Genomic DNA, 15,886 nt, shown 5'->3' on the forward strand with positions numbered 1-15,886 from the left:
TGTTTCTGATTGGGACGCAACTTCTGACTACATTCAAGTAGATGCTGTTTCTGAGTAGACACTAAAACTAGATGGTATTTCGGCGATTTACACAGGGATGCTTACGCTAACTACGTACTGCCTACGCGGTACTTGGGTACTTGTTTACAGGACGCTGATAATAGAAACACAGTCTAGCAAGCTTCCAAGTTTGTCAGTCTGTCTATCTCTCCTCTGTTATCTTATCTATCATCCAATATATATTAATATATGATGATAAGACAGCAGAAACAGAGTGAGGACCAAGATACTGTAGCCATCTCTTTGTTTCTTTTCTGTCTGCTAAGGGCCAAAAAATAAATACCGGGTTATTTATTTACTTATGCAGATACAGCATTGTTAAGGCCCCCATACACTAGGGCGACTTGTCCTTAGGACAAGTCGCCCCCGACTTCCCCCTGAGCTTCCCCGGCTGCTCCCCGGGGGAGCTTGATTAGATTGGCACTTGATGTGCCATTTTTTACATGTGATAAATCGTCTCGATTTATCACATGTAAAAAACCCGGGGAGCAGGGGGGGGGGCTAAGAGGTGAGAGCTGGTGGGAGCAGGGGGGCTGGGGACGCTGCGGGGGACACATCTGTGTCCCCCGCTGCTGGGGACGCTGCGGGGGACAGCGTCTGTGCGGCGAGAAGGTAGAGGGAGCAGGGGGGGCTGGAGACGCTGCGGGGGACACGTCTGTGTCCCCCGCTGCTGGGGACAGCGTCTGTGCGGCGAGAAGGTAGAGGGAGCAGGGGGGGCTGGAGACGCTGCGGGGGACACAGGCTGCATAGAGCCGGGCAGGGGGAGCCGGCCGGGAGCTGTCAGTAATGAATAAAAAAAAAAGCCCATACAATGAATGGGCGGCCTGTGATTGGCTGCTGAGCGCTCTCTCAGCCAATTGCTGACTGGCTGAGAGAGCGCTCAGCCAATCACAGGCCGCCCATTCATTGTATGGGCTTTTTTTTTTATTCATTACTGACAGCTCCCGGCCGGCTCCCCCTGCCCGGCTCTATGCAGCCTGTGTCCCCCGCAGCGTCTCCAGCCCCCCCTGCTCCCTCTACCTTCTCGCCGCACAGACGCTGTCCCCAGCAGCGGGGGACACAGACGTGTCCCCCGCAGCGTCCCCAGCCCCCCCTGCTCCCTCCACCGCCCCACTAGGTCCCAAGTCGGGTGGTCGGACGTGCAGCAGGTCCGACCACCCGACGCAGATCCGATGCGCACGGGACCGCGCATCGGATCTGAGGGGACATCAAAACTAGCCGATTTTGGTCCGATTTCGGCCAGATCCGACTGATCTGGCTGAAATCTGACCAAAATCGGCTAGTGTATGGGGGCCTTTACACGTAAATTCTCTGAAGTGATACAATTTATATCTTGCTGATTACAACAATGTGTCCTATTTAGGCTTTAAGATTACTTCTCTGCTGATGATATTATATTCAACGGGCTAGTGAACTGCTTTAAGACTAGTGGATCTGTTGTAACTTTTGTATAATTGTTATATAGTAGTATCCGCTACAAAAAATTGTTGGTTTAGTATCTCTGAGACATAGAACTTTAGATTAATAGTCATTTTAGACTGTTAGAATCCTATGATAAATTGACTGTCCCTGAAAAACTAAAGTCAATAACTATCTGTGAATGTTATATTTTCTCTTAAAGTTTAGTCACTATTGATTCTTGTTATCTCTGAGACTATACAACCAATCTGCTTTGCTGCAATACCCGCAATTTAGTGATTATAATCAGGGGTGTAGTGTAGTATCCCCACTTTTCAGACGGGAGATTTTGCCTTTTAAATTTATGTTTGTACGCGCTGTGTGTCTTTCATTTTGTCTCATGTTCTGAGATCACTTTATCTTACAATTGAAATCTAATTAAAAGTTAAGTTTTAAATCATTAACTACTCATTTAATCTACAGTATATTCTAGACACATATGCTATCTGTTCTAAAGTGTGCCCCCAAAAAAGAGTCTTCTTTTTCTACATGTGTGATATATGCTATTCCTGACTCAGGGGAGCACCTCCAACCCGTAATAAATGTAACACTGAATAACTATTCAGGTTATTTTAATTGGGACTTGGATATCTATATAATGATCTCCGCCATCTATCTTGACCAGAATTATTTCTGTGGCCATAGCGGAAAATCCTGTGCGGGTACCACCCAAAAAATTTCTGACAGTCTGTCAAGCTGCCAGGATTCACAGAGTAAACACAGAGTCTGGCAAGCTGCCAGGATTCAAAGAAAGAGTAAACACAGAGGGTGCGCGTGCTGACGCCGTGAAACTACACAAGTACCTCAGATAGTTACTGCATATGTTTAACCAATTGCTCAATTTCACTGCTGTAGTATTTCTGCTATGTGCCCAGTCTAACTGTCTATTATATATTTTACATCTTTTCCAGGTATCATGGCTAGGATTAAATGCCTATTTATTTATTGACACCTATATCTGGTATGAAAAGGCAGAGTCCTACCTTTATACACGAGTAATATTGGGTGTAAGTATTAAAGCATTTTGTATGCACTGAATCAGAACATATACAGATGGAGCCATCCTCATCTAGCTGTCTTTCCCAAGGCATATAGGGGCAGATGTATTAAGCCTTAACAAGAGATAAATGCAAGGGTGATAAAGAGAAATAAACGTGCAGCCAATCACCTGCTAACTGCCATGTTACAGGCTGTGTTTGAAAAAAGTCAGTAAGGAGCTGATTGGCTGGACGTTTATCTCTCTTTATCACTCTTGCATTTATCATTTGTTAAGGCTTAATACATCTGCCTCATTGTTCTCATCTGAATACAATACATAGAACAATACAGTAGGAGCTTAGCAGAGTAATCCCATTACTCACTTAATCCTATTAAAGGACTAGATGAGGATGGCTCCATCTGTATGAGCTTTTATATGTTAATTATGCATAATATGATCTATTAGAGGAAGACATATTTATGCTTATTTGTCTCTGGTTAGATGTGTTTTCAATATTGTAGATCATTTTAGACATCAGTCCATAATAAGAACAGTAAGCACCATGGCTTTAGTAATTGTAGCACAACAGAATGTATAGCAAGAAATGTTCTTTAAATTTTGTATACAATTATTAGGGATGAGCGAGTTTAGATTAGGGGAATCCAGACACTCCTGGACACCCCCAATCTGAATGCGCTCTCCGAGACTCATCCGGATTTCCCACCCAAGCTCCGACCCCGGGTCTCAGGACCTCGCGAGATCCCGCCATTGGATTTCGCAAGATCTGGACCCTATATATATATATATATATATATATATATATATATATATATATATATATATATATATATATATATTCAGAGAGCAGATAATCGGCACTCCAGATAATAGTATACCATGCCGCGGTGCCTTCCACAGATATAATATAGTCAATGGCACCCACCGTTTGTCCCCACAGGGCGATGAGATAAACAGGCGGCACTCCACGGTCTTTATAATAAATTCAAGTTGCATTAATGCATAAAATAGGAGGACAACCTTTCAAGACCAGCAAGGCCTTTTCATCAGGTCCAATAAATACATAACATGGTGTATCAGCAATATACACCATATTATGCGGATGGGCAGCATCATTTCCTCACTCCAGTTTAGGAGAGGGGAGAGGAAGGGTGTACTGTGCTGTGGTGTGGTGTCATGACTCGTGTAATGTCCTGCTCAGTCCAGTCCAGTGCTACTGCTACCCTTAATGTCCAGTCCAGTGATCCTGCTGTATATAAGTCCACTCCAGATATACTGCCTTTAAAGTCCAGTGATACTGCTGCAGTTCCAGTACAGTGATAGTGCTGTATCAGTCAGTGATACTGCTGCAGTTCCAGTCCAGAGATATTGATGAGTCCAGTCCAGTGATACTGCTGCCCTTAATGTTCAGTCTAGTCCAGTGATCATGCTGTATATAAATCCACTCCAAAGATACTGCATTTAAATTCCAGTGATACTGCAGCAGTTCCAGGATAGCTATTGGGCTGTATCCAGTCCAGTTATACTGCCGCAGTTCCAGTCCAGTGAAAGTGCTATATATAAGTCCAGTCCAGTGGTACTGCCATTTAAAGTCCAGTCCAGTGATACTGCTGCCGTTAATGTCCAGTCCAGTGATCCTGCTGTATATAAGTCCACTCTGGAGATACTGCCTTTAAAGTTCAATGATACTGCTGCAGTTCCAGTCCAGGGATAGTTCTATATCCAGTCCAGTGATACTGCTGCAGTTGCAGTCCAGTGATAGTGCTATATATAAGTCCAGTCCAGTGGTACTGCCATTAAAGTCCAGTCCAGTGACACTGATGCCATTAATGTTCAGCTCAGTCAAGTGATACTGCTGTATAATCCTGTCCAGTGGTACTGCCTTTTCTAGTCCAGTGATACTGCCAGTAAATAAAGTCCAGTGATTCTACCGTTAAAGTCCAGTTAAACTGCAGTTAAAGTCCAGTCCAGTGATACTGCTGCCATTAATGTCTAGTCCAGTCCAGTGATACTGCTGCATACAGTATGTCCAGTCCAGTAATACTGCTGCATAAATCCAGTCCAGTGGTACTGCTGTTAAAGTCCAGTGATACTGCAATTGAAGTCCATTGGTACTACCATTAAAGTCCATAGATACTGCCATTAAATAAAGTTCAGTGATACTGTAGTTAAAGTCCAGTCCATTGATACTGCTGCATAAATCCAGTCCAGTGGTACTGCCATTAAAGTCCATTGGTACTGCTGTTAAAGTCCAGTGATACTGCAGTTAAAATCCAGTCCAGTGATACTGCTGCATAAGTCCAGTCCAATGGTACAGACGTTAAAGTCCAATGGTACTGCCATTGAAGTCCAGTCCAGAGATATTGCCTTTAAAGTCCAGTAATACTGCTGCAGTTCCAATCCAGGGATAGTGATGTATCCCCGATACTGTTGCATAATTCCAGTCCAGTGATTCTGCTGCATAATTCCAGTCCAGTGATACAGCTGTATAATTCCAGTCAAGTGATACTGTCTATAAAGTCCATTGGTACTGTCGGTAAAGTCCAGTAATACAGCTGTATAATTCCAGTCCAGCAATACTGCTGCATAATCCCAAATCCATTGAATCTGTTGTTAAAGTCCAGGGACACAGCTGTATAATATACTTCCAGTGATACTCCAGAAATATAATTTAGAACCAATATTTGGAGGATAAAATAGTGAAAGAACCACTTCCTCCTAGTGCTGAAGCTGCTGCCACTAGTCATCATGACACAGACAACGTCGTCTTGGGACATCGGGCCCAATGATAGTATAGTCATCCTGCTTCCTCGGTGCAAGCTTTTGGCCTAAAAACAACATTGTGTGGTGTGAGGTGTTCAGGATAGACTGAAAATTAGTGGAGATTAATTTTTTGAGGTTCATAATAGCGTAGGACCCCCCCCCCCCAAATAAAAATAATTATAATCCAGATCCAAAACATGAACCACGAAAGTGGTGGTGTTTTGGAACGGAGACAGATAAAAAACACGTCCAGAGATACAGACCCAAAACACGACAAGTGCCCTGTGCACAACCCTACAAATTATACACATTTCCTGATATGTACAATGACAACCTTGGGATCTATAAATATGACTAGGGAAAAAGTGAATTAATCGTTCCTGAATACATTGTTCAGAAAAAAAATGTTTTTTAGAAGGAGCACTGTTGACAGATGTGGCACTCTGAGGCACAAGTCAATGTGTACTGTAGCTGTTCGCTGCATCATGAGAAGCAGTGGAGACTGGGTTGCAGAACTTATTAGGGGCACTGTGTTCTGCTGCACAATAAAAGGCCTAAGGTGGGAATTTTTTATTTTAATTTAAAAAAATAATCAGTAGGGTGCTACCCTTAAACTAGTGTCGCTGTGAGTCAGTTTGTATTCAGTCACCACAATAAAAAATAAATAAATCTTCTCTGTTAAAAAAAAACAATGATTTTGTTAAGGTGGCGTTAATGCACCATGCAATGCGATGCGCGCTCCCGCAGGCATCGCATCACACAGTAAAAAAAGTATGTGCTGCACATACTATTTGTACTGCCCATGGATCGCAGCGTGTATGCCATGAGCACCTTTAGAGTGACACCATCTTATACTAGGGAGGCTCTGAGCAGGGGCATCTTAAGAAAGGAGGAGGATAATGTGCAGCCTTCTCAGCCAGGCTCCATCCTCTCTGCTGGGAGCAGTAGGGTCTAAGCGCTCCAGTGCACAGACCTAGTGCGCATGTGCAAACCTCTGCTGGGAGTCTGAGCACTAGAGCACTCAGACTCCAATGCACATGCTCAGATCGTCAGAAAAATGGACTCAGGGGCCCATGAGCACTGCACACACTGCACGCAATATAGATACGCCACTGCCTCTGAGACAGTTTCTTGTGTTTTCAGTCACAGTAATTGAAAAAAAAAAATCCTTTGTGTTATTGTGATCTGTGAGTACTGGAAAGGAAAGCTATTGTGGGTAATAATATTGCAATGACAAAAAGAGGCCCAAAATATGATTTTATTGTGTTTATGTATTTATCAATTAAAAATAAATTCCAGATCACGTGGTGATGTTGGTTATGTTAGTGATGTCAGATCAGTGTCTATGCAAAAGGTTTACATTTTATATAAATATGTCCTGCTGCATTTGCATTTTGGTGGATGGAATTGCAAAGTGGATTCTATTCGGCTCTACAATTCCGAGCCGGGCGGCGTTCATGGGCTCGCTTTTGCAGCAGACCCCAGAGGCATACTCAGGGTCCTGGTTCCGGCGCATGTGCAGTATCGTCAACTTACTGCGCATGCTCGGAACCCCTCGTATGATCTGCCGCTCAGCAGCCCATGTAGAAGCATCCCGGAGGGAGGCCATACCTCCCAATGGGACTGCCTTGGGTGACTGGCAGGTAGGGCTTCCAATAGGAAGCCATTGCCAGTCACAGTGAAGCCAGAGCAGTCTCACAGTCTGCATCTGGCTTCACTGATACCCCTTTCACACTGCAGTTCTTAATCGGTATATTGCCTTTTTTTTAGTCTTTTAAAATGGTTAGAGCTGCAGTGTAAAAGCACCAGCCGTTTTTTATGCAGTGTGAGCGTCTCTGAACCGGTATATAGGACTCAGGCAGTAGCTATGAGAGCGCAGTGCATATGAAATGAGCCACTCATTACATATGTGCATATGTAATGAGTGCAGTGCATATGTAATGAGTGGTTCATTCAAATGCACTGTGCTCATTACATATGTGCAGATGCACTACACTGTCTTATAGCTACTGTCTGTCCTGCTTTCACACTGCAAACCTGCTTGAGACCCGGTATTTATGTGCAGTGTGAAAGGGGTTTAAAAAGGGTAATATACCGTTTTAAATACTGTTTCAAAATACCAGGCAATGTGAAAGCAGCATTAGGCAGAGAACAGTGGCAGATTTTACCACAAGTCCCAGCATGCGGGGCATTAATGGGCTCGCTGGGATGTGTAGTCCCACTATAGAACCAATACCATATGAACGGACATCCACACAAATAAATTATAACTTTATTACACACAGTAGAAAAAAGTTACCTGTAAAAAAACTGATACTTAACATCCATTGTATATCTGACCTCTTCTGTCAAAGTAGGCATCCTCGTGATTAAAAAAAATAACCCACAAAACCCAAACCCAATATGAACTGAAGGAAGCCTATGTACACACATGGGCTTCCTTCCCCTGAATGCCAGGTCCCCCCGTGACTTCTGTCACTGCTGGACCTGGCAGCCAACCAGCAGTGCTCCCCTGATTGGCTGAGCTCTGCTGTCTTGTCAGTTAACTGGAGCACTCTTTCTATTTAAAACTGGGAGGGATTCCCCACTATAAATAGGTGTGGGAACATTGTGGTTTCCAAAACCACAAAGGTTAATTAGGTCAGACAACACACTCAACCCAATTATCCTTTGTAGGAAACTACAAAGTTTACTTACTGTAGGTCAACCCCCCCCCCCCCCCCCATGCCTATTTAGAGCATAGGGCTCTATGTGTAGGTCTCAGCTATATATATGGGGGAAACTGATAAAAGGGCAAATAATGCAGGTCCAAGGGTATAGAGAAGAAGCAACCAGAGATCATAGCCTCATGTACCGATAGTAGTCCAGAGTTCAGATGCTTTCAGCCAGGAACAATGCTGTTGGACTTACATCCCATTCAGACCAACATCCCAACAAATAAAGGCTGTCCTAAAGGCAATGAAAATATTTTCTTTTCAACTTTTAACATAAAAGCTGTGTACAGATGGAGCGGGTCTCGCTCTTGCAGGGGATGGCGGAAGATTCGCCAGCCGCCATCCGCCGCTAGCCGCTGTAAGGGGACGCGCGTGCATGAGATGCACACGCGTCGCCTTACAACGGGGCTCCCCCCGGGTCCCCGCCGCCTCGCTGAGGTTCGCCCGGGGTCCCCGCCGCCTTGCCGCCCCCCCCCCCCCCTAACCCTGTCCGTCTCCCTGAAGCGGAGACGGACAGGCTTCCCGCCCCCCCCCCGCGGACGGGAAACTGAGACGCGCCTCTCCGCCAGATTCTGGCGCTGGCGCAACGCCAGCAAAAATGAGAGGCGCTCCATCTGCATGTACAGTATGATTTTTCTGAATATTTTTGTCTTAAACATTTCTCTACAGTCTACTTTAGCATGGGCAAGGGCTTCTGCAATGTGTCTGAACTTCAACTGCATGCTGATTCTGGTGCCAGTCTGTCGAAATTTTGTTTCTTTACTCAGAGGAACAATTGTAGTAAGTATAAAAAAAGTTGTGACCTTGTTACCCTTTCTAGCAAAATAGATACCAGGATCACTAAATGTGTACTGTTTTATTTAGTGTTGCAGAGGAGATGTGAGAAGACTGCTTGACAAAAACATTACGTTTCACAGACTTATTGGATATATGATTACTCTTCATGCAGGTACATTTTATATATAGAGCAACATGTTAATCTCATGTGTAGGTTTCAGAATGATACATTTATGTTTTTTTTTTACTTTTTTTATTGGGATTCAAGTAAATCTGTACAGAATTGTTTACTTACCAAACCCTTTATACTCAGGGCCGGTGCAAGGCACCGGAGCGCTTCAGGTGGGGGGCGCTCCGGTGCTCCCCTTGAGGGGGGGGGGTGCTACAGTTCCACCGCTGCACATGGGGGGTGCCGGGTCTTGCGGCGGCAGGCCGTCGCCTCATACCAGGGGGGGTTGCCAGGGTCGGGAGGTGCCGGTGATGCGGCGAGTGCCGTTAAGTAACTCCATGGGTGGGGAGGGGGAACGGGTGATGTGGCGGCGGCTGCCTAGACGCTCGAGGGGACACACACACCTGCTGGCGCCACTCACCTCCATTCGGGGGGGGGGGGACCTGCTCCAATCTGCCGCCCTCCAGTGGCTGGCGCCCTGTGCAAATATCTAGAGCTGCCTAGTGGTGGCGCCGGCCCTGTTTATACTTTATATATATGCAGAATGAAAAGTTTCTGCCTGAAGCTTAGTATTTGGAGCTTGCTAGGGTTACCTAGCCCTTTCAGTCTTTAGGTTACATTTTCAAAATATCTCTGAATGGGACAAGGAGTGTAGCTAGAACTTCATGGGCCAGATACCAACATTTTAAAAGGGCCAGTGTCCCAATGTTTCCAGAGAGATACCTCTCTGCAGAAGTTGTTAATTTTCTGTCCCATAATATTGCCCTAGTTCATTTTCTGAACCCCACTAGTGCCCTAGTTCAATTTATGTCAATATAGGGCTGCCAGTACATATTATTCAACACAGTATCTGCCATTTATACTTTGACAATCAGTGTTTCTAGTTCACATTCTGCCACACGTTAGAGCTTTAACTTCATATTATGCCATGTTACAGTACTCCAGCTCATATTATGGAACATTAAAATTCCCAAATGCATTGAATAGCACATTACAATGAGCAGGTCCAAGTAGTGGCAGAACATCAAAGAACTGTAATAAGGCCAGGTGCAAAAAATATCATTTGACACCCTACACCCCAATCTATCTCCTCCAAGTTCGGGTGGTGGGACCTAATCAATGAATTTCCACTTAAGGCTGATGACCTTTCTCCAAGTAATGGTCTTGTGTGATTGTAAGGCTTGTTGTCATAAAGAAGCCCAATGGTTTGCCATTTGGTCTCTAAATCTTCTGGTTGTAAGTCTGCATAGTACAACCCACATGGACAAATGAGTATATAAATGACAAATCCCATCAGTGTATAGTGGATCTTAATCGTCGTGGATGCAACAGTGTCAAATTCAGTTGCAAAAATTCTACGCCACTGTTCTCACTCTTCTTACTATCGGTGTTGCCGTGTCTAACAATACTTCTAGTTTCTGTGAGCAATTTTTGGAGAATGGCTTTTCGTATACCCAGGGGACAAAAAATGGTTTGTAATTTCATACATTTGGATTTCCATATTATCAGATTCTGAGTTGATGCATAAAACCATAAGGTAATGCAAAATAGGTAGACTGCATTTAAATGAAGGTGGATGGTAACTATTCATATTCAGAGTCACATTCCTGTCAGGGTGTTTTCTATACAATGATTTCCCTTCTTTTTTGGTGATGTTAACATCAATAAAATTAATGGTTCTCTTATCGATATCCGAAGTGATTCTGATGGTTCTATCCAGAAGGTTAAGGTCCCCCACCATTTCATTGAACATGTCAATAGAGTCATTCCATAACAGGGAAACATTATTAATGAATCTGCGCTAAAAAACAATGTGATCTCCAAAGTTAGGCATAATATACTGCATCTCATATTTGGACATAAAAAATAATGGTGGGGCCAGGTTGGACCCCATAGCTGCCCTAGACTGCTTTACATAACAGGACTCCTTATAACGGAAGTGATTATTACATAAAACCATACAACCTTGACAAAGCTGTGAGTGAACACAGCGAAACGCGTTGGTGTTGCTAGACCTGACTTTGGAGAAATAACATCTACCACCATTTGGAGAAGAGGTTGACCACCTACTTATCATTGGATCGTGTCCTTCATATTTAACACCAGAGGCATTGTACCGTTCTCAAGCACCTGACCTATTGGACTGCTGTTTATAGGTCCCCCTGGGCTGGCTACACAACAACTTTTGCCAACGGGTTTGGAACCAGGAGACCATAGGATACTCAGGAATACCATCTAACGGACTCACTTTGCAATCGGACGTCAATCTCGATCCACGCAGGTTATATCAATCCCCCATTGGTGACTATTGATACTCCACAGGTCCCCCACACCTCAAATAGGTCCCCCATATTTTAAACAATGTGTTATTTATGTATGTTTAATTGTTATTAAATTGTTATTTTTAAATTGATGCATACACTCTTTAATTTGGTATAGCGCTGCTCCTTTTTTGCCTTTCTTCTGTATGTTTTGTTGGGGAACTGACCACCCCCGGTAGCAGCTGCTTATTAGAAAACTAACCCATATTAAGGCGCTCTAAAAATTAACCTAGGTTAATTATTGTATTAAATAAATGTTCCCTCGATTTAGTTCTGTTGGTAGTGGAAGAAGTTGGAACAGAACTGACAAAAGTTAGAATTTAATTAAATGATGCAAAGAAGGTGGCCCGCTCTATACTTATCAACGATAAAACTGAAAAATGGCTAGACAAATTAAATGGAGCCGTTGAGAAGTATAAAAATGAGTTAGTGAGTTTCAAAAGGAGAAAATTAGAGTCTGTAAACCTTGATTATAAACAACACACAGTATACCGATGGTTGATGGGAGACAATCCATCTAGACCTCGTAGAAATTATAGATAAGACTCATCTATACAGTCGATACCTGTTCCTCACAATCATCTACAGATAATGAGGTATCTGAGAGCCTACTAACATATCAGATCAAACTCTGAGTGTAGGAGAAGAAAATCTGTTAGGTATGGGTTAGGGATTTGTACCCATATTTTCAAGACCTAAATTTGATACTGTTATTGATCAATACAGATTAGGCTGAAATTTACGGCTTAAGGACCACTTCAGTACTACTGAAATGGTGACAGGTGACACTCTGGGTCAAATTCTAAAGAAACCTATTACATTTGACCCCTCTACAAACAATCCCATTATCAAAGTTTCCTTTATGTATGATCAACGCAAATTTAAATGACGACAATTATAGAAATAATTATGACAACCTGACCCCTGTACAGCGAGAGGCTATTAAAACGTTAAAAGACAACAAAGGAATAGTTATACGCCCCACTGATAAGGGGGGAGCGGTGGATGTCATGAATTATGCAGATTACCATCAAGATCTTTGTGAGCAACTTAGTGATACACCTGTATATGAGAAGATTAAGAAAAATTCCATGTATTTGATTAAAACAAAGGTTGATAAAGTGATTGATCAGGCTGTTTTGATGGGTTGGATAGATGAAATGATTTCTGGTTATCTGAAAGTGGATTTCCCTATCTGTCCAAATTTGTATATAAAGTATATAAGCGTCTGGACAAACCCCCTGGCTGACCTATCATCTCTGCCAGGGGGTCTGTAATGCAGCCGATGGCACAATTTGTTGCTCAAGTATTGAAACCTGTGGTGAAAGCCATACCTAGCTATATACGTGACACCCCTGATTTTCTGATGAAAATAAGGGATATTACATTCACAGATGCTGATATAGTGCTAGCAACCATGGATGTTTCATCCCTCTACATGGTGATACCGCATGTTGAGGGAATTGATGCAGTAAGAAACAGACTGAAGAAGGCCAAACACAATACACTGCCTATTGAATTAATTTGTGATCTTATTGAACAGGTGCTTATGAATAATCACTTCCTGTATGGCGCAAGTTATTACATTCAATGGAAGGGGACCGCCATGGGCTCGAACTTAGCCGCTGTGTACGCAAATATTTTCATGACGGAGTATGAAGAGCAATATATTCTGAGCACTTATGGTAACAACATTTTACATTATTATCGTTTCATTGATGATGTTTGTTTGGTATGGCCGGGAGATTTGGTCTCGTTTGAGATGATGGTGCATAGCTTTAATGAATTGGATTCCCCGATTCGATTTACACATTCAGCAAGTTTGACATCGATAGACTTCCTCGATGTAACAGTTTACAAAGATGGTACCAACATTGGTACGAAACTGTATAAAAAATCATCGGATTGAAATTCGCTTTTGCACTACACAAGTTACTACCCCACTAACCTGAAAAATGGACTGCCTATTTCTCAATTTTTGAGGGTGCTCCGGACAAACTCTGACATCAATAATACACAAATCCAGATTGATGAAATGCGAGTTAAATACCAAGAGAGGGGCTACTCACCAGATGTTATCAACAGCAGTTTGACACATGCTAAAAGCGTATATGAAAATGAAGGGATTTAAACGGTTAAGAAACAAACTGATCATATGATTGTGACAACTACCCATGACACCAGGGCACCATTATTCCGACTGAGCATTAGGAAGCACTGGGATATTGTGGCGTCTGATTCAAAGTTGAGGTTGAATAATAAACAACTGATGATTGCATATCGACAAGGTCAAAATATTCATGATATGTTGATGAGACCAACATTAAACTTTGAAGGAAACTCAGGTAGCCAATGGTTGAGGTCTACATGATTGGGGTGCTACAAGTGCACCGGATGCACCACGTGTCAATCCATGAACACGGGTGAATACTTCAACCATCCACACAGTGGTGGTAAGATAAAAATTAAACACAGACTCTCCTGCTCCTCTGACCATGTGATATACCTTCTAAAGTGTCCATGCGGTTTAACATATGTGGGAAAAAACGTCTGTACCTTTAAGGAGCGGATGGCAAATCACCGTTCCAGTATAAGGGCAGCCCTAACGTCCAAAACTAGCGATAAACAAGTGGCACGTCATTTCCTTGAGCATCAACATGCCATGTCTACCTTAAGAAGTATTATCATTGATCAGGTACCGGTCCTGACTCGAGGAAGGGGATCGTGCCAAAATATTATTAAAAAAGGAGGCTAGGTGGATATATTCCCTTGATACCATCAGCCCAAGGGGTTTGAATGAGTATAACTCATTCAAATGTTTTTTGTGATTTTTCCCGACGGGAATGGACATTCATAGATGAACACGCAGTGATGATTTCAGTAATAATAAGAGGGAGAACCATGGTTGCACACTAATATCAGTGATTATTTTTGGATAACAGTTATGAGATTCATCTGTTTTGTAATGAACCAGTTCTCTGCCCCTTTTATTTAGTGTATATATTATGTATTATGATTATATTTTTGTTTGTCTTAATGTTGTTTGATTGGCAGCTGATCTCTTGTCATAATTGTATCACCCGCTTTTTTAGATAAGATAGGTTATACTGTTAGATCGTGTATACAGATGGAGCCGGGCTCCCTCTTGCTGGCGAATTGCCAGATTGTCTCCGCTGGTGATCCGCTCCATCTGACTGAGACGCGCGTGTGTCTCACACGCACGCGCGTCTCGGTTTCCGGGCGGCGGGGCGACGGGAACCCTGTCCGTCTCTTCTTCAGGGAGACGGACAGGGTTAGGGGAGGCGCCGGGGGGAGCGGGGAGGTGGTGGGGACCCCGGGTGACTGCCAGCAAGCCGGCGTGGACCCGGGGGAAGCGCCGTCGGAAGGGGACGCGCGCGCATCTCGTGCGCGCACGTCCCCTTTCGCAGATCAGATGGCGGCTGGCGGGGGATGGCGGCTGGCAAATCTGCCGGCATCCCCTGCAAAGACCAGGCCGATATGGATATGCATATGTATCACATAATGGTCTGGTTGTTTATATATAATATATCCCTCTTGCAGGGCCGTAATGGACGATGTTACATGTTTCTATGGCAACCTAAGGGGGCGGATATACAGTGACACGCCTCTTGTAGTTGCCGCAATAAGCTATGTTTTGATGTTTCCATGACGACTTTGCCGGCCTGACACGCAGTGACGTGCCTCATGAAGGAGACGCGCACTGTGATGTATGCACGTGATTTGTTAGACCCAGTAGATTTGGTGGTGTATATAAAATGCATGAAAGCATGGGGTACTTCCTGGTTTTACCAGGTGCACTATATTATTATTGATTAGAGTCCTATTTAAGTGTGTGATTTGTGATGTGAGATCAGTTGCATTTCTATGTGGGAGTTGGACTGCCATGATTAAGGTCCGAAACGTTGGCTTATTTTCTATGATTGTGATGGAATAAAAAAAGCATTGATTTACTGCTGTCTGGTGAGTGCCCTGAACAGTGGTGCAAGTAGAATTTTTTTCTTGGTGGTACTGACAGCCTCCACCAAAAATGGGCGTGGTTATGTGTCATGAGGGGGCGTGGTCACACAAAGCTAGAGGAGTGACTAAATGACAATAGTAGCATGGAATCAGAAGACAGGGAATGAAAAACAGGGAATGTCAGGGGGTGGGTTGGCTCTTGCTTGGGGGAGAGCCAGGCAGATTGTGCTTACAATTGTGGAGCCTGCTCTTCATGCTGTCGGCGCCGCTGCTGCCTGTCACTGTGACAGGCTAAATCAGCAGTAGCCGGTAGCTGCATACAGCACCAATCATAACGCTGGGTGGGCGGGCTGCGGATGCATTATATTTAGTCTTAAAATAAAACTAGAATTGACAGTGGCTCAGGGGGTAAGTGGTACTGCGTACCTGCAACATATTTCTTACAGGTACTCCGTACCACGCCGTACCCCCTTACTTGCAACACTGGCCCTGAATACATTTTGGACTGTATATATATATATATATATATATATATATATATATATATATATATATATATATATATATATACAGTGTTTGGTTAATATTGTGTGTATATGCTTTTCACTGTTACTTCACATATGTATAGTCACTGCTGCAGCCGCCACCC

General features: G+C 43.5%; 1 protein-coding gene across 1 annotated transcript in view; it reads left to right on the forward strand.

Annotated features, from left to right (window-relative positions):
- NOX3 (NADPH oxidase 3) overlaps positions 1–15,886 on the forward strand; it is a 188,362-nt gene that overhangs the window by 100,339 nt on the left and 72,137 nt on the right. The window contains exons 2-4 of the mRNA XM_083176320.1: positions 2,430–2,525; positions 8,662–8,772; positions 8,857–8,941. Coding sequence (XP_083032446.1) covers positions 8,692–8,772; positions 8,857–8,941 — 166 coding nt within the window. The 5' untranslated portion in view covers positions 2,430–2,525; positions 8,662–8,691. The remainder of the gene's footprint in view (positions 1–2,429; positions 2,526–8,661; positions 8,773–8,856; positions 8,942–15,886) is intronic.

Source organism: Crinia signifera, chromosome 3 (genome assembly GCF_055691185.1).
Source record: "Crinia signifera chromosome 3, ASM5569118v1, whole genome shotgun sequence".
Taxonomy (NCBI): domain Eukaryota; kingdom Metazoa; phylum Chordata; class Amphibia; order Anura; family Myobatrachidae; genus Crinia; species Crinia signifera.